Source organism: Diabrotica undecimpunctata, chromosome 4 (genome assembly GCF_040954645.1).
Source record: "Diabrotica undecimpunctata isolate CICGRU chromosome 4, icDiaUnde3, whole genome shotgun sequence".
Classification (NCBI taxonomy): Eukaryota; Metazoa; Arthropoda; class Insecta; order Coleoptera; family Chrysomelidae; genus Diabrotica; species Diabrotica undecimpunctata.
Window position 1 is genome coordinate 89,435,930 of NC_092806.1, and position 19,630 is coordinate 89,455,559.

Here is a 19,630-nt window from a genome sequence, read left to right on the forward strand (position 1 = left end):
GATTATTTGGCTAATGTAGTTAAATATAAATTGTTAACCGACACATAACTTTATTTTACTTTTTAGTTTTAATAAACAAGGCGGTAATTTATATTACTTATTTTATATTTTATATATGGACAGGGCTAAATTTTGAACAGCTAATAAGAACAGCTGAAGATAGAGAAGATTTTAAAATTGTAGTAGCCAACCTCCATTGAGGAGAGGGCACTTTAAGAAGAAGATTTTATATATTTTTAAACATAAGAAAGTGTCTATTATAAACTTGGAAAAGTTAAGTTTCCATTTTTATTAATTAGTATTTTTTATTAAAAGGCATTGTCACTAAAATATTTAGTTCATAAATGTACGTAGATCGGATAGAGTAATCGTGTAACAGTTTATGAAATTAGAGGCCCCTTCGGTAGGATTATAATGTTTGTTACCCTATTAATTAAAGAAAACTCAAACAACAGGGAGATCTTTATAATTTTTGGATTACTGCAGTTTATGACGTGCAATATTTGTTTCATAGCGTAGTTAAATGTAAACTACAATAATTTATAAATCAATATTTAATAACATACTTTTTTACTGTCTAATTTCAATAGATATGTCGATTTTTAATTAAAATATTTAGTGCAATAAAGTCGCGTAGAGATTTTCACTAAATATTTAATTTTAAAACTATTATAATAAGTCCAAGAAAAGTATAAAGTCTAGGGAATTCAATATCCCACTATGGATTTGTTTTATAGACTATCGTAAAGCGTTCCACAGAGTCAAACGGATACACTTATGACTGATACTAAAAGAATTAGGTGTACAACAACACCTAATTTTGCTTATAACTGAACTGTACGAACACACTACTAGACCATTTAAACTAACATTAAAAGAAGATTGAAAATCAAAACGAAATATAAGTATCTGGGAAAAATTTCTCAAACGATATTAATATTAAAAGGGACTTTAAAGAGCATCTGACAAAGCATGCTAAACCTTAAGGCGACTAAACCACACAAAATGGTTATTTGAGAAAAATGATAGCTCGTTCCAGAAAGAATTGTAATATAACGTTAATGTAGATTAAGAAGAAATGCTGAAGAAAAAAACAGTAGGGGTTAGCCTAAATAAAGAAAGGCAAAAAGAAGATGTAATTTGATGTTTTGAAAAATCTGATCCGAAAACTGTATGAAAAACATTTCATAGTATAGACATCGAGCGCGGCGATGCCTCTGCCGTTTGGCGGCCTATATCGACTTTTACTACCATTTGACTATTTGTGTACGATTTTGTGTATGGTTAAGTGACACACCACAAAAGTGTTTTTATTTTCTCTTTTGTTCAACAATTAAAATGTATTGCTATACTTCTAGATGTTCCAATACAATAAAGGATAATAAACATAAAGCACAGGGTACAAAATTTTATTATTTTCTATGCGCTAGTTATTATAAACACATAAGCTATACTACAATTAAAAACTATGACCACTATGAAAAAAATACGGTAGACTATGACTACATTTGTGCTTTAGCACTATAGTAAGAACAAGATAAAAATCTAAATTTCTACATAATTATATTAACAAGAAATTAATAAAACTTTTGTTCGTTATTAGTAATTTCGTTATTTTAGAATATATTATGAAAAATGTTGTTGGTATTACAATATCAGCTGATAGGAATACAAAAATAAAAAACAACTTACCTTTTCAAAACAACAATCAATCACTTCATTTTATCACGAAAAATTTAAAAATTGCAATGTAATTGAACCCATTTTGTGAGCTATAGTTACATTGATACTTATGTGGCAATTAGCTGTAAAGTCATTAGTCTTTCTCACCGTATCGTATTTTCCTAATATTTTTTGTAGGCAAGCGGTTTAGTTTGTGTAATATAATATCCTCAATTCGTCTCATATTTAGTTTTCAAAACAGGTGTTACGCTAATTCGGTCACATTTTTTAAGTAACTTTGTAGTACATTTGAAAATAAGTCGACAGTTTTCCTTGAAGTCTTTACTTGTATATTAGTCCTTGTTAAATTAATTAGTTTATTAGGTAAGCCTAGTTCTGCCATGGTATTTCATAGTTTTATTCCTATGATTATATCAGTGCTTGTTTAAAATCTATAAATTACTAGTTTAATGTTTTTTTTTTGGTATTCCCAACATTTCTCATTAACTGCCTAATAGTGAATAATTGATCAACGATTTATTAGTTTTTCTAATTCCACACTAATAGTCTCCTATTTGATAGTTCACGTATTCACTCAATCGTTCCAGGTGTATCAGAAAAAATACTGTATATCCTAATAATTAATAGATATATAGCTTATATATAGCTTATATCGCTATAGTTTGTGCAGTACATTTTATTACCCCTTTTGTGTATGGTATGCTTTTCAGCAAGTTGGTACTTGCTCTTACTTCTAAATTGACAGATCAGCTGTTTAACTGCCTGTACTGAACTTTCTTCTTCATTTTGCAAATATATATAAAAATTAATAAAACTCTGACATACCGTTGATTAAAATATGGATACCCTACACTATTCAATCAACGGAAATACTAAGATCACACGGGGAGAATATTATGGGTTATTTCTGGTTTCGTCACAATTTACACTGAAATTACTAACAAGAGAGTGCTCTTACTCTCAAATTGATATATAGAACCAACAGATGCTAGTCATATACCATCAGTACTAATAAAATGGAAACTATCAAATTAATGTCAATTTCATTTAATCAAACGTACTAACCTTAAAAATGGTCATTTAAGGAAACCCGCCTCAAAAATATTGACAATACATTAAAAATAGTTTAAGCGTTATAAAAGTAACAGAGCAGCAAAGCTCACAGCATGAGAATAGTGCCTTGTACTTTTACATAGCAATTTGTTCTCACAATTTTATAGTTTTTAGAAAAATGAACTCCGATTAAAAGATTAAAACGTCAAATAAAATGTAAAAACGTAAATGTAAATTTTAAATATAAAATCTTCAATTTAGAAATTGAACATTCTTAATAAATGTATAATCTAATATTTAAGCCTGTTTATGTTTTACAGACTTGGAAAACACTGAACAGACAAATATTTATTCTTTTATACACTAGGTTCTAAAAAAAGTGTACTCAAAACGAATAAATATTATCTACCAAGTGTTTTATTCCAGTTTCATATGAAAGCACTAGATCTTAGATATCATAAATTTCGTCATAGGTGCTAATTTGAAATGAAAACCAAATGATAGAGCATATAGTTAAATATAAATATCTTAGCCCTCTATTGCCCGACTTTTTTTGTAAACTTAAGAGAAAATGTTTTAATTTGTATATGTGCTCAAATATCCATCCATTTACAACTAGTATTTTTTTAGATTTTTTAAATTTTGTTTGGAGAGAGTTTTGGGAGTATTGCCCTCAGGCAACTGTGGGCAGCAAAAACTAACGAATTAAGTTATATACTTATTTATTATGCCAATCAAAAAAACAAATATTTGTAGTTGTAAAAGATAAAGCAACTTTACATTTATCGCACATTACTTTAGAAGTATTACAGCATCCTGGTTTTTTGCATCTTCCCTTTTTTTGAAAATACGGGCCAGTCGAAGGTTTTGGTCAAGCCTAACTTCCTTCGGTGGTACAATAGCAGTAGGTCCTCTCTTCCGTTTTTTTACAATTTCGTTCTCAATTTCACTGAGCCTGGGACGTCCTTTGTTTTTGATCTGGTCAGTTCTTGCTAACAGTACGCTACATAAGTGGGACTTAAACTGTAACAAAGGCAACTGATTTTTCTTTCAAAGTAATCGCAATCACGACGATACAACAACCAGCTGTTAACAACAGCTAAATCCAGAAGGTGAAAAAATATTTTTAGATACCACTTTTTATATTTTATGTCTGTTCGGTAAAGAGCAATTAGTGAATCCATAAGATCGACACCTCTCATAAATTTATTATAAAATTGCACTGAATTTGGATAGCATACAATAATTCTTGATTTTTGTTTCTTATCCCACCTCTTGACTAACGAAGTAGGCTCAGAACCAACAACTGTACTAAGCAAATGAACCGGTTTATTATCGTACCACTTTAACGCTGGTAGTCTTATGCCATCTACTGTAGCGTGCTTTTCTTCTACAGTACCTCTGCCCTGTTTCTTCATATTCTTGTCATCAGAAAAATGGCAATTAGGCAGTCTGTTTGGACGAACAGTTCCCAAACATTGCAGTCCACGTTTTTCCATTTCAATCTGCAACCGAATGCTATTAAACCAGTTGTCAAAATATACTTTATAGTATTTGTTTGGTTCGACTATCTCATACAATCTTATTACTACATTACCGCTGGTGTCTACATTAGGTAAATGAAGAGAATGTTCAAAAGTTCCTGTATATAATTCCCAGTTATAAACAATACCATTGCTATCACGCAAAACAAATGCCTTGTATCCCCATTTTTTGGGTTTATTCTTCATATATTGTTTTAAAGAATGTGCCCCTTTGAATGGTATCATTTGTTCATCAATACACAATTTTTCATTCATTGGAATACTCTGAAAATTTTGAAATGGACCGTTGATGAATGGTCTAATTTTGTATAACTTATCATTATTGTTGAGCATATTTTCGTTATTATTGAAATGAATTTTAGTTTTTATTTCTTCCCAGCGATTCCTAGATATAGTGTCAACTATTTGAGCTAGTCTAAATTTGCTTCGTACAAATCGTTTTCATTTTCCATTTTATTTGATCCTGGATCGATTGATATATGAGTACCTATGGAAAATTCATTATCACTCTCTTATTATCACTGCCAAAGTCAGAGTCTTTGGATTCCTCGGATATTTATTGCTTTTCCCGTAGAACGTTTTTGTATCCATACTAAAAAAATAATTTAAAATAATATGGTCCAGTGTGGCTTCAAAGGAACATACCTGTTTTTTATCACAGTACTGAAACAGCACAATAAAATAAACAAATTTCAACGGTAATCAATATATAAATGCTGATATAATGCGTCGGTATATATTTTTATATAAATTGTACACAATTTATAACAATAAATCACTATCGAAAATACAAACTAATAAGGCAGCCATGTCCATTTGACATACTGTTAAACATTTCCATATAGGTTTCGTCATAGGTTCATAGAGTGTATTAAAATGTATAACCAAATGTTGCCTGAAATTAACAGAGGGCATCTTAGAGTCGGAAATTGTTTTAAAAAAGTTTTCTGCATCAAAAACTCCTTTGTTGCCTTGAGTACACACGGGGCTATAGAGGGTTAAAATAGCTGTATCGAGCGAGGATAAGGTTATTGATGAGGAAAAAAAGACCTATCGCTAAGGAAGTGAGAAAGTAATTGGCAAACGCAAAAAACATTTTAATTACATTAAATGAAATATGCATTACAATCTATCATGACACACATATCTTGATACACATGAAACAAGACAATTAATAAACACGTTAAGAGAATCTTAAGAAATAATAACCAAAATTTAACTTTTAATACACAGAAGAAATACTGATATACAGAAGATACACAAATTAAAAAACGTTATCCACTTATTGTACGCAAGAGAGATACCTCTAGGAAAAATCAAAACGATCGAGAATATATACCAAAACAACACAATCAAAGTAAAAGTAGAAGAAGAACTAACCGACCCTATTGAAGCTGACAATGGGATGAGACAGGAATATTCCCTGAGTCCCCTATTATTCAACCTGATTATGGATGAAATAATAAAAAAGTAAGAACTAAAAAAGGATACCAAATGGAAGAAAAACAAATAATATATATAATATAATAATAATCTGCTGTGCAGACGACGCAATACTACTCTTTCAAAGTGAAGATGATTTACAACGTACGCTGCTCCAATTTCATATAACCGCCAGAAAATTTAACATGTTAATTTCCCCAAAAGAGACAAAATGCATGGTTACAACCGCAAATTTACTAAGATTAATTGGAGCTAAAAGGTCAGATAAAAGAACAAGGGTTGGAGCTTAAATATCTAGGCATCACATTATCTAGCTAGGGAAAGCTCGAAACTGAAGTGAAAGATCCAGTGAATAGAGCAAACAGAGCCACAGGCTGCCTAAATGAAACATTATGAAGAAATAAAAATATCGGAAAAGAAACGAAAGGCAGAATTTACAAAACAGTCATCAGACCAATAATGACACACGCGGCAGAGACAAGACCTGATACAGAGAGGACAAAAAGGATGTGAAACAGCAGAGATGAAAACACTTAGAAAAATTGATGGTAAGACACTATGGGACAGAGCTAGAAGTTTAGATATACGACGTAGATGCAAGGTGAAGAACATCAAGAACTGGTTAAGAAGTAGAAGAGTAGAACGGAACGATCATATAAGCCGAATGACAACAAATAAAACAATAAAGACGGCAAGAGACGGTTAACCCATAGGACGACGATCAGTAGGAAAACCACGAAAACGATGGAAAGGCAACTTACTGGAAGCACAATGGAAAACAGACAGAGTTATGTCTATATAAAAAGAAAAAGAAGAAGAAGAAGAAGAAGATACACACGATAAACATTAAAATACCTGCAAGAAAGATAAAATAAATCAGTCAAATTAATGTAGAACAGCAGAGGACAGAGTGTTTAGAGAAAATAATGAATGTCATATTAATGTAGAATAGCAGAGGACAGAGTATTTGTCATAGCTTTGGACAAGTGCCCAATTGAAAAAAGAACACAGGTCGTTCAAAAAAGACGGAACTCTAGAAAGAAAACAGAATAGATTTAAAAAAATAAAAGCATAAACATGTCTTTTCCTACTTTTTTAATATTGAAGATACGTAAATAGAACATTGAATTAAAATGTAAACTTTGATATCTGTGATAAACCCATCACCTGAACAGTGGCGCCGATGTATGTAGTTGAAATTATTTACACTTATTTTAATTGTATATTTTTTTATTATCTATATATGAGTTGCGACCGATATTACAAACTTATTTATTTTCCACAAAGAGGCTCTTTAGAACCTAAAATTATTACTATACAAATCTGATTCGACATATCGTCAAAAAGTAATACACGGCATGTAAAATTTAAATTTTTAATAAAAAGATTACGCATTACTTATGGGGTTTAAAGAACGAGCCTTTAGGAAGATTGGAGTACTAATAAGACCACCGCAATCGGTCATACCCCGGGTAATGATTAATTAATTAATCGGCTAATTCTTCAGTCACCCCTTTAATATGATTTTGTCAAATAACATATGTCTATAACTGTTAAGGGTATATCTAAAAATCAAGAAACTTTACTTTACTTAAATTTATCAGACATATGAGTTAACACGAATCTGACTAATTTCTAGTACAGGAAACACATATAGGGACTAACCTAGGGTATTTGGTATATAGCTGATCGCTGAAAACCATATTATAGATATAGACATACTATTTCTGTCGGAAAGTAAGAAAGGACAAAACCTGTCAGCTGAGAGAACCTTTTAACGATGTGGAGCTTGGATCCACCATCTACATATTTAATGAAAAATAACAGAACTACCGACCTTGAGGATCTGAGCACAAAGCTTATTACGAAATCTGGACCAAAAACACTACAATGACTTATCCAGATGATGAACAACAGTATTCAAATTAGGAGATACCCAAAGTATAGAGACAAGCCAAAGTTGTTACCTTGCTTAAGCCTGGCAAACACTCCAACGACCACAAAAACTATCGGCTAATATTTTTATTTTGTCAGCTATTCAAAATACTTTTGCACAATATCGTTAATATGATATCACCAATATTAGAAGAAAAACTTAAATTAAAAGACAAAAGTGGCTGTAGACAGGGAAGATCACGTACATCACAAATACTAAATCAAAGACGGGTACGAAAAATATCGGGTATCAGGGGTGGTATTTTTCAATCTAAATGCCGCACACTGTATAACATTTACACAAACGAACGATCCATACCGCTAGATACTAGAACTTCTATTATATAGACGATACACCTATTATTACACAATAAAAATAAACTATGAATCAATTTTCAGCCAAAATCCCTGAAAAACTCGTGTGTGCTCCTTTAATCTCCCTAACATAGACGCTTTCACAAAACTGAACATCCAATAATGTCATGAAATTGTTGAACATAGACTTCCTATAAATTCCTTGAAAATAATTTGTATCGCACGGGGTCAGTCACAGATCATTCTTTAAAACTAAAAGGTAAATGAGGACCAGAAATAATATTTTTCGCATGCTTGTCAGCTAAAAATGAGGTGCACGTCCTTCCGCCCTTAAAACATAGACGCTTGCACTATATGCATCTGCTGCCGAATATACCTTGTTAGACAAATTCTTTCTTTTTGTGCACACTACTACCCATTTTAACACAAAAATATCTATTGTAGCTCTTAACCATATTTATTTTGAGATAACCTTTTATCGAGATATCATATATAGTACACAAATAAGACCAGAACTAAAATAATAAAAAAGCTTTATACAGGATATCGCAAAAGATTGGATGAAATAAAAGTAGTTTTTATTAATCGGATGCTTACATAAAACGTATAAAGACATACTCACGTAAACAAAATATATTACGAAATTTCTGTAATTAAAAAAAAACATCGAGTTCAGCATTTAACTAATAAAATTATATTAAATAAAAAAACAACATTTTTAAAAATGCAGAAAAAATAAAATTTCCTATGCAAGCGAACATTCCATTAAATAATAAGCCCAAATCCTTTTGTATCTTCATACCTGTTTTTAAAGAACCAGTTACCTCTTAGTACGTAGTTATACCAGGTAATAAGATATCCTCTGTTACTCAGTGTAATGCGTATTAGATTACACTGTCTACGAAAAGTAGATAAAAATAAGGAGCCCATATGAACCGCTCGGGATATATGTTGAAAATATACGGTATAATCGCACAGTTGCCAAACTCTCAGAGCTTACTTAAACCGATAAACCTATGGTTCAATTATACATTGAAGAAGATCTCAACGACCCCTATAATATATACACGTGAACTAAGCGATATACATTTATGATACAGGGGTATTTACGGGCTCCAAAAAATTTTTATAAATTATTAAACTCTACATGTTGATGAATCGACAGAACCAATATTATGGAATGGTCAAGTAAGCTCCGTATATCGGTACCCACTTGACCACGGAGCTCGATTGAACCTGAATTTTAACATGGGCGGAGTCCACTTTATGCCGTAGATATATATATATATATATATATATATATATATATATATATATATATATAGAAAAGAAATTTAATCTTTGCAGATTAGTTAAATAGTAAACTCTTAAATATTGGGGAAATCTGCAATAAAGACTCTAATGTGTATCAATTGTTTCGCCGAACGTTTTCGCCAAAGAGAATTAATTAATTTGGCTTCTTCAGGGCTGAAAGGGAATAAATTATAATTAGCTACCATATATTATCTATTAAAACATTATTGATCTTACCGTAACTTAGAATTGTAGAGTTAGAATATTAAAAAGTCCCATAGTAGCTTCCATTGGAACACCCACTGAAAATATCTCAGCTTTTGTTACAGACATACTTACTAATGCATATAATTATGGAAGTCAATATTACATTAAAGATTCCTTTGAGATGGTAAATAAATATAATGGCTACATACTACCATCAAATTATGTCCTCGTTAGCCTTGACGTTGTATCCTTATTCAGCAATGTTCATCGAGGAATATGTTTGACATCAATAGAGATCAACTGGGACTGTATTAGAGGTTGTTGTTCCATGTCTTACGACAGATTCATCAGCATCGTCGAATTTCTCTTTGACAACACTTACTTCTCATTTAATGATAAATTCTATCAACAAACTTTCGGTACCCCTATGGGAGCTAAGATTTCTCCTATCATTGCAACTTACGTTATGGATTATGTATTAGACTCAGTCATTCCTTTACTATCCTTTAATATTCCATTTATTAAAAAATATGTTGATGATATCATTTTGGCTATACCCAATGACAAGGTAGATGAACTATTAGATACTTTTAATGGTTATGACCCCTACATCCAGTTCACTATAGAGAGGGAAGATGGTAATTGGTCCGTCCCCTTTCTCGACATAAGGATGATCAGGGAAAACAACAACATTAAAATAGATTGGTATCAAAAACCGACCCATTCTGGTAGATACCTTAACTACAACTCATACTATAATAATTCTACCAAAGTCAACTTAATCAAACAGATGAAAAATAGAGTAATAAAACTATCAGATCCTTCATTTCATACAAAAAAACCTACAAATCCTACAGAAACTTTTTATTTCAAACGCTTATCCAACACTATTAGTTAATAAGATTTTGTTTAATACTATCCATGACGAAGATATTTCACCTTTCTTCGCGACTAAAAATGCTGATCCTGATGTCTTAAGTGGGAACCCAGTCTCGGATACTCCTATAAAAAAATATTTTTTATTACCATATTTCAGAGATATCACTCCGGGGTTAACAAGGATTCTGAAAAGTGTTGAAAATAGCTTTGGCAATAATAATAACAACATTAAACTTAATGTGGCTTGTAGATGAGCCCTAACAATTAATAATCTTTATTCTAAGATAAAAGATAAGACTCCCATAGATAGGCTTAGTAATATTGTCTACAACATTCCATGTCTCTCTTGTAACAATTCCTACATCGGTCAAACATCTCAATTATTGAAATCACGTATTACACTACACAAAAGTGATTCTCGACTTCACCCTGACCGTTGTGCATTAGCCAAACATGTCCATTCCACTGGTCATCTCATGGACTATACGAACACTACAATTCTCCACCGTGAGAACAATAAATCTAAAAGAGAGGTCATTGAAATGTCTTATATTTTCCTTAACGATTTCTCCATTAATGTTAAGAGTGACATTAAGAATCTAAGCGATATATACCACTTGTTACTTAAATCAGATACCAAGAACAATACTATATCACAGATAACTAACTTGACTGATATATCCATTAACAACTAACATACCTTTAAAATTAATTTTCATTAACAAAAAAATATATAACATTCCCTTGCTTTTCTTAGATACATCTCAATAAGATGCAATAATACATGAACAATAGAATATAATTAAATAAAGAAAATCAAAATAATATTTCCCTATACTGGGATTTAATTTCATTCGTTTTTACCAATGAACCTTAACGACATAAAGATTCATAAGAACTACTGAAGTTGTCAGCGCTTGCGTTCTGGCTAAAACAGAACCTCACTTTTAAACTTTCTAAAAATCAAAAATTTAGTTATTGCCGACAATTCAAAGAATTACCTCCTTTTAAATGTAGTTACATTGGGTTTTTCGATTAACCTTGGGTAAGCCTTTACGTGTCAAGTTCAAAGCTACCATACATTTCAAACCTTAAAAAAACTTTTTTTGCGCATAGTAACAAAAAACACCACTATGTTACTAGCAAAGTTTTTTAATATTCTAACTCTACAATTCTAAGTTACGGTAAGATCAATAATGTTTTAATAGATAATATATGGTAGCTAATTATAATTTATTCTCTTTCAGCCCTGAAGAAGCCAAATTAATTCTCTTTGGCGAAAACGTTCGGCGAAACAATTGATACACATTAGAGTCTTTCTTGCAGATTTCCCCAATATTTAAGAGTTTACTATATATATACATATATATATATATATATATATATATATATATATATATATATATATATATATATATTATATATATATTATATATATATATTATATATATATATATATATATATATATATATATTATATATATATATATATTATATATATATATTATATATATATATATATATATATATATATATATATATATATATATATATATATATATTATATATATATATTATATATATATATATATATATATATATATATATATATATATATATATATATATATATATATATATATATATATATATATAGGGTTTTTATCGCGGTTCTCAAAGAATTAGTTTGTAAGCACTTTTTGAAATTATCTTTATTATATCTATTATGAAACACACATATATATCTAACATAACCAATGTAAAATCTAAAATAAACTATCTTTAAATTAAAATTCTTATGAAACTAATTAAATTATATAGACAATGTAAATTTTAAACAAACTATCTTTAAAATTGAAATTCTTATGACACTAACTAAATTATATTAACAAAATTTTGTACCTTTTTGTCACTGAATGCCTAAATGAACTGTTTTCCACTATATAGATTTTAATCACCACTCAATGTCTTCGTTCTCAGCTTCGGTTATCCTTGTTTTTGTGAAATTACTTTTTAAAATTATCAGCTTCCACCAATTTAAAATATTTTTCTTCTTAACTGCATTTATATTTCTTCTTCTTTTTACACCAATTTTTCTTTTCACCATTTCACCAACTGACTGACTGTATTCTATCTTGAACTATATTGAAAATAGGACCGACTGACTTTATACTGTAACTGTCTGACTTCTTACTAATTCTATCTAACTTTCTTACTAACTGACTGGCCATTTTGAATCCAAATCACCGAGTATTTATACCTTTTCAATCTTCCAGAACCATCTGGCAAGAAATCCTATTCGATTTGTTCCATTTCCTACATATCTGAATTTTCTGGAATAGTCTATTTCGCAAACAGGCTATTTTCCGTGATCTAGAGAATTCCTTACTTTTCTATCGAGAATTTTATCGACATTTAGGCTTTTCAGATCAGAATGTAAATTAAACACCTTAATTAATAAACTACACTACTTCAAATCCGTAACTATATGTAAACTAAACATTTTAAACTAACACATAACCCTATTATTAATTCGCAAATTATTAATTTCTGTAACTGTCATTTATTCCGAATAGGTATATTTGGTTGCCTAATCACATGGCTCGCTTAAATATATTTACAATATTATAATTATTAAAATAAAACTTTTTACACTTATTATATGCTAATTTCTTAAGAATACCCTCATATAAATAATTTTTATAAAATTCTCTAGTATATAACTTATTAAAATAACCAAATATTTTTTATATCTAACATTATCTAGTGTGTAACTTATAAATTATTTTCTTTAAACACCAATCATCTCAATATATATATATATATATATATATTGATATGATATAGGAGAAAGAAAAATAGTGATTAAAAATAATTTACAAGTTATATATTAGATAATATTAGATATTAAAAGTAGTTGGTTATTTTAATAAGTTATATACTTTATGTGAGGGCATTTTTAAGAAATTAGCATATAATAATTGTAAAAAGTTGTATTTTAGTAATTATGATTTTGTAGATATATTTAAGTGAGCCATGTGACTAGGCAACCAAAAATACTCTTTAAATTGACAGACAGGAATTAATAATTTGCGAATTATAAAGTGGGGTTATAATAATATGATGTTTAAAATGTGTAATTTATTAAATTAAAATGTTTAATTTATAGTTTAAGTTACTGATTTAAATGTATACTCTGATCTGAAAAGCCTAAATGCCAACAAAATTCTCGATAGATAAGTAAGGAATTCTCTAGATCACCGGAGATGGCTTTGTTTGCGAAATGTATTGTTCCAGAAAATTCTTTAGATATAGATGAAATAAATCGAACATGATTTCTTACCAGATGGTTCTGGAAGATTGAAAAGATATAAATACCCGTGATTTGGATTCAAGAGAGCAGTTTAGTAAGAAAGTCCATTCAGTTAGTCAATCAGTTATGAGTTTTTAGTATGAAAATTAGTTAGAGGCAGTCAATCAGTTACAATTGTTCAATATAGTGAGTTAAATCAATATTAAGAAACAGTATAAAGAAAATAATATTGAAGATTAAAAATTATGTTATGTATAAATGATGATTATGGAAGAAGTATTAATTAATATTAAAATTAAATGATATTTTGGTGATTGGATATTGATATATTGAAAAGAAGAATAAAAATAAATGCTGTTTGCTGGTTTGCTTGGTGGTTTATAAATGCTGGTGAAGAAAAATATCTTAAATTGGTGGAAGCTAATAATTGGAAAAAGTAATTTCACAAAAACAAGGATAACCGAAGCTGAGAAGAAGACATTTGAGTGGTGATTATAATCTATATAGTGGAAAACAGTTCATTTAGGCATTCAGTGACAGAAAGGTACAAAATTTTGTTAATATAATTTAGTTAGTGTCATAACAATTTCAATTTTGTAGATAGTTTGTTTAAATTTTACATTGTCTATAGAATTTAATTAGTTTCATAAGAATTTCAATTTAAAGATAGTTTATTTTAAATTTACATTGGCTAGGTTAGACATATATGTGTGTTTCATAATAGATATAATAAAGATAATTTAACAAAGTACTTACAAACTAATTCTTTGAGAACCGCGATAAAAACCCTATATATTATATTATTAAAAATACTCATTGCTCATCATCATAAACAAACAATACATCATAACAATATATATATATATATATATATATATATATATATATATATATATATATATATATATATATATATATATATATATATATATACTGTGTATCAGCCAAATGGAATAAATTAGCTAATAAATAAATGAGGGAGTATTCGAAAAAACGGTCGAACACGTCGATTAGTATTTATAGCTGCGCATTTTTTTCCATAAAAACTTTTTATAAGGGGTGTGTCAGATAACGGTGGCCAATACCAACTTGCTTATTTTAAATAGAACATCCTATATATTAATTAATTTTTAGATTCCTCAGATCATTTTGGACATTTTTTGAATACAATGTCCTATACCTATCTTTGACCGTTTCGGAAATATTAAGTAAAATGCAAAAATTCACATTTAGAAAAGAAAATTATTTATTCGTGGAAAGTCGCTACAACATATTTAAAAACTTCTAAATAATACAACTCTAAACAATAATGTCAATGAACAAGATGTTCAAAATGCTCCCCACGCACGTCTTGGCAACACCCTAACCGTGAATAGAAATTACTTCTAACGTTACTCAACATATCAGGTGTGATCGATCTAATCGCAAGCGTGATTCGTCTTCGTAAGTCAGCTAAGTCTGTGGGTTTAGTTTTGTATACAATACTTTTCACATATCCTCATAAGAAAAAGTCTAATGGTGTCAAATCCGGGGATCGTGGTGGCCATTCCATCGATCCTCGTCTCCCTATCCATCGATTTGGAAATATTTGGTTGAGATACTGCCGGACATGGATTTGGTAGTGGGGTGATGCTCCATTTTGTTGAAACCATATCATATTCGCTGGAACTTTGGGATGTATTTTGTTTTCTTGTAATATTCGAATAACCGATGAATAGCTAATATCGAGTACTGGGGCTGCTTTTCGAACAGAAGTATGTGGGTGTTCCTCAAACTCAAGCATAACAGCCAATTTGGTATCCTCACTTATTGCATTGGCAGCTTCTTTTTTTACCTTCCTAACATGGCCCAGCTCATGGAATTGCTTCTCTATTTTACTAATTGTCCCTTGAGATATGTGCGGCAAATCAGGAAATCCTTCGTGAAATAAAAGAGCTACTTCCATTTGCGTCCGTGTCTTATCTCCATAGCCAATCATCTGTATAATTGTAATTTTGTGCATTTCAAACGAATATAGCACTGACAACTACTTCTGTAGACAAAGTAAACATTTTTTTTGTTTTTTTAACATATCAATAAAAAGAAATGCTTAAATAGTTTTTGCTTACTTTATCATTACGAAGACCTAAATCAGCAAGAAGTAATAAGACAGTGGTAGCGACTTTCGACAAATAAAAATAATTTTCTTTTCTAAATGTGAATTTTTGCATTTTACCTAATATTTCCGAAACAGTCAAAGATAGGTATAGGACATTGTATTCAAAAAATGTCTAAAATGATCTGAGAAATCAAAAAATTAATTAACATACAGGGTGTTCTATTAAAAATAAGAAAGTTGGTATTGGCCATCGTTATCGGATACACCCCATATAAACAGTTTTTATGGAAAAAATGCGCAACTATAGACACTAATTGACGTGTTCGACCGTTTCAGAAATTTGAAAATTATGCTTTTTATTAATGTAGGTGGACTGACGTTTGGTAAAATTTTGTGGGTACTGATAACCAACTATACAAATATCTAAATTCAGTGGTGGTTAACTAAAGATTTTTACAAAAGGCCCTTTATGAGTTTGCTACATTTGATACCTACCTGAAAAATGAAAAGCAGATATATGTAGGAAGTTGGGTTCTTTAAATTTTATTATTGAAGAGTAAAATGTTAAATGATGTATTTTAAAGTGCTATTGAGATAAAGTGTAAATAGAATAAATTTTGTAATGTACTGTTCATGTAGTACTTAACTTATAACTTAACATGGAAGGCCCTCTATGTTAAAAAGTAACATTTGGTACCTAAGAAATATGCTGCTTTTTAACATAGAGGGCCTTCCATGTTTAAGTTATAATTAAGTACTACATGAACAGTAGATTACAAAATTTATTCTATTTACACTTCATCTCAATAGCTTCAAATACATCATTTAACATTTCACTCTTCAACTATAAAATTTAAGAACCCAACTTCCTACATATATCTGCTTTCCAATTTCCAGGTACCAAATATTGCAAAAACATAAAGAGCCTTTACTCATCAAACTACACCAGAAATAGTGGAAATAATGCATGGAACAAAACGTGTGTTTTAGAGTGTAATTAAAACTTGGTATCATCCTGAGGGCACAAACACAACTTTTCAACCAAAATCATGGCTATTTGCCTAAAAAATCGAGGCCAAGTAAATCACCCGTCAGTTTTAAAGTAGAAATCGAATTATACAATGAAATTATCAGTACAATCAATTGTGGCATTTCATATAAACAATATTTAATTTAGACATGCCACAAGATAACAGTTTCAGAACCATAGAAAAATTTACTTACGAACTGTCCGCTTAAAACAATTGGATCAACTGGTTTATACTTTTCCAAATCTATTTTACAGGTTACAATAATACTGATCTTGAAAGACTCCGGAACTCCAATTAGCAATGAAGTAAAACGTCTAAAAATTAAAAATGTACATAATAAAAATACTTTGATTTGCAGCATGCAGTCAAAGTCTCGTCTCACAGAATTCTTGGAGACCCTGTACTGCAAAATGTTCAAATTTAAAAAAATATCTATTTAAATTGTTGTTAAAAGTTGAGCAACCAACATTGGAAGAAACGATAAACGTCATAAAACATCTAAAAAATAACAAAGCACCTGGCACAGATGGAATAACTGCAGAACTGATAAAGAATGGTGGACATGCGCTATGGAGGCGTATCCATAAACTAATCGACCGCATATGGACACTAGAAGTCATCCCAGAAGATTGGAAAGTGGGAATCATACTTCCTATGTACAAAGGGGGAGACAAACGACTCTGCAAAAATTATAGGGGCATAACAGTTTTAAATGTCATCTACAAGATATTATCAGGAATTATATATAGCCGCCTGGAATCGTTTTCGGAGGAGATTATTGGTGAATACCAATGTGGCTTCAGACCAAAGAGGTCAACTATAGACCAAATACATATGTTAAGAGGTATACATGAAAAATGTGTTGAATATAACATACCTATTTACAACTTGTATATCGATTTCAAACAGGCGTTTGATGGAGTAGATCGACAAAAGATGTTAAAGCAACTATCTATGTTAGGGATACCCAATAAGTTGGTTAAACTTATACGAATGACTCTGGAGGGTTCCAAAGCTATGGTGAGAATAGATGGAGATATGACGCAGGCCTTTGATATTGAAAATGGAGTTAGACAAGGGGATGCCTTATCAACAACACTTTTTAATCTAACTTTAGAAGCTGTTGTTAGAAAACTGGATGTGAACGGCTGTATTAATACAAGATCTATGCAAATATGCGCATATGCGGATGATGTTGCCATAATAAGCCGCAACAAAAGGGTATTGAGCGAAAAAGTCATAGAACTGAAACGAGAAGCTGCTAAGTTTGGTCTATATATAAATGAAAGCAAAACAAAATATATGGAGTGCACAAAATCGAATGAACATGAGAATCTGAAGGTAGACAACCATACCTACAAATATGCCTCCACTTTTCCCTACCTAGGCTCAATAATAAATGACAACAACAACATCAGTCAAGAAATACAAGCACGGATTCTTAGCGGTAATAAGTGCTTTTATGCATACAAAGACTTAATGAAAAGTAAGTTACTGAATCGTGAGTCTAAGCTGAGAATCTACAAAACAGTAATTAGACCAGTGGTCACATATGGATGTGAAACGTGGACCCTCTCAACCACTGATGAAAATCAACTGAGAATATTTGAGCGCAAAATACTAAGGAAGATATTTGGACCAACCCAATGCAGCGATAGTTCGTGGAGAATTAAAATGAACCACGAGCTGGATGAACTAATGCAGAGCGCAGATATTGTCAGATTTGTAAAATCACAAAGACTAAACTGGCTTGGTCACCTAGAAAGAATGCCAGATAATCGAGCTGTAAAAGTAGTCCAGAGATGGAAGCCCCAAGGAAACAGAACAAGAGGAAGGCCCCGTAAAAGATGGATAGACGACATAGAGAGGGATCTTAAAACCATGAACATCAGGCACTGGCGAAGGAAAGTATCCGACAGGGCAGAATGGAAGAACATTGTTAAGCAGGCCAAGACTCACAAAGGGTTGTAGCGCCATTAGAAGAAGAAGAAGAAGAAGATCTATTTAAATGGTCAAGTACATCGACAAAATGTAAGATATTGGTCTGACGAAAACCCTCGATTGTTTCGAGAGTGTCATACTCAATTTCCCACTAAATTAAATGTTTGGGCAGGTATACTAGGGGATCACATTATAGGCCCTTTTTTTATCGAAGGCAATTTAACGGGGGAAAGCTATCTAAATCTATTGGAAACACAAATAATTCCTGAAATTCATGATGTGATTAGAAACAATTCAGGCGAATTCACCCAAGATATTATTTTCCAGCAAGATGCTGGCATCATTACGACGCTGGCGTTCGAAATTTTTTAAATAATTTGTATCCGAGAAGATGGATTGGACGTCGTGGATTCATTGAATGGCCACCAAGATCACCAGATCTTACTCCTCTAGATTTTTACCTATGGGGTTACCTTAAATCCAAACTGTATGGGAGCCAGTTGACGACAGTTGATGAACTCCGTCAAAGAATAATCGAAGAATGTGATAGGATTGATATGCAAACCCTACAAAGCGCTAGGGAGGCAACTAAACAAAGAATCTACTTCTGCCAGGAAGTAAATGGAGAACATTTCAAGCATCTCCTGCAGTAATTTAAGTTTAAAGGTAAGTAAATTTTACCTTTAGGGTAATTTGCCAGTTCCTTTAATTTTAAAGATGTAATTTAATACATTATTTTTTGTATATTTTATTTTAAATAAAACCATTATGCCATACAAAATTTCAAACTTATACATTTTTGAATTCTTCTTTTCAAACCCTTTCCAACAAACTATCGCACGACCCCCATTGCTATTTAAAAAATCTGAGGGGGTAGCTATCATGTGAAGGGGATG

At 30.8% G+C, this 19,630-nt stretch overlaps 1 protein-coding gene across 4 annotated transcripts in view; it reads right to left on the reverse strand.

Moving 5' to 3' along the window:
* The window catches only part of ocm (over compensating males), a 302,029-nt gene that overhangs the window by 165,369 nt on the left and 117,030 nt on the right, over positions 1-19,630 (reverse strand). For all 4 annotated transcript variants that reach the window (XM_072529887.1, XM_072529886.1, XM_072529885.1 and 1 more), the window contains one exon: positions 16,987-17,107. In XM_072529887.1, coding sequence (XP_072385988.1) covers positions 16,987-17,107 — 121 coding nt within the window. The remainder of the gene's footprint in view (positions 1-16,986; positions 17,108-19,630) is intronic.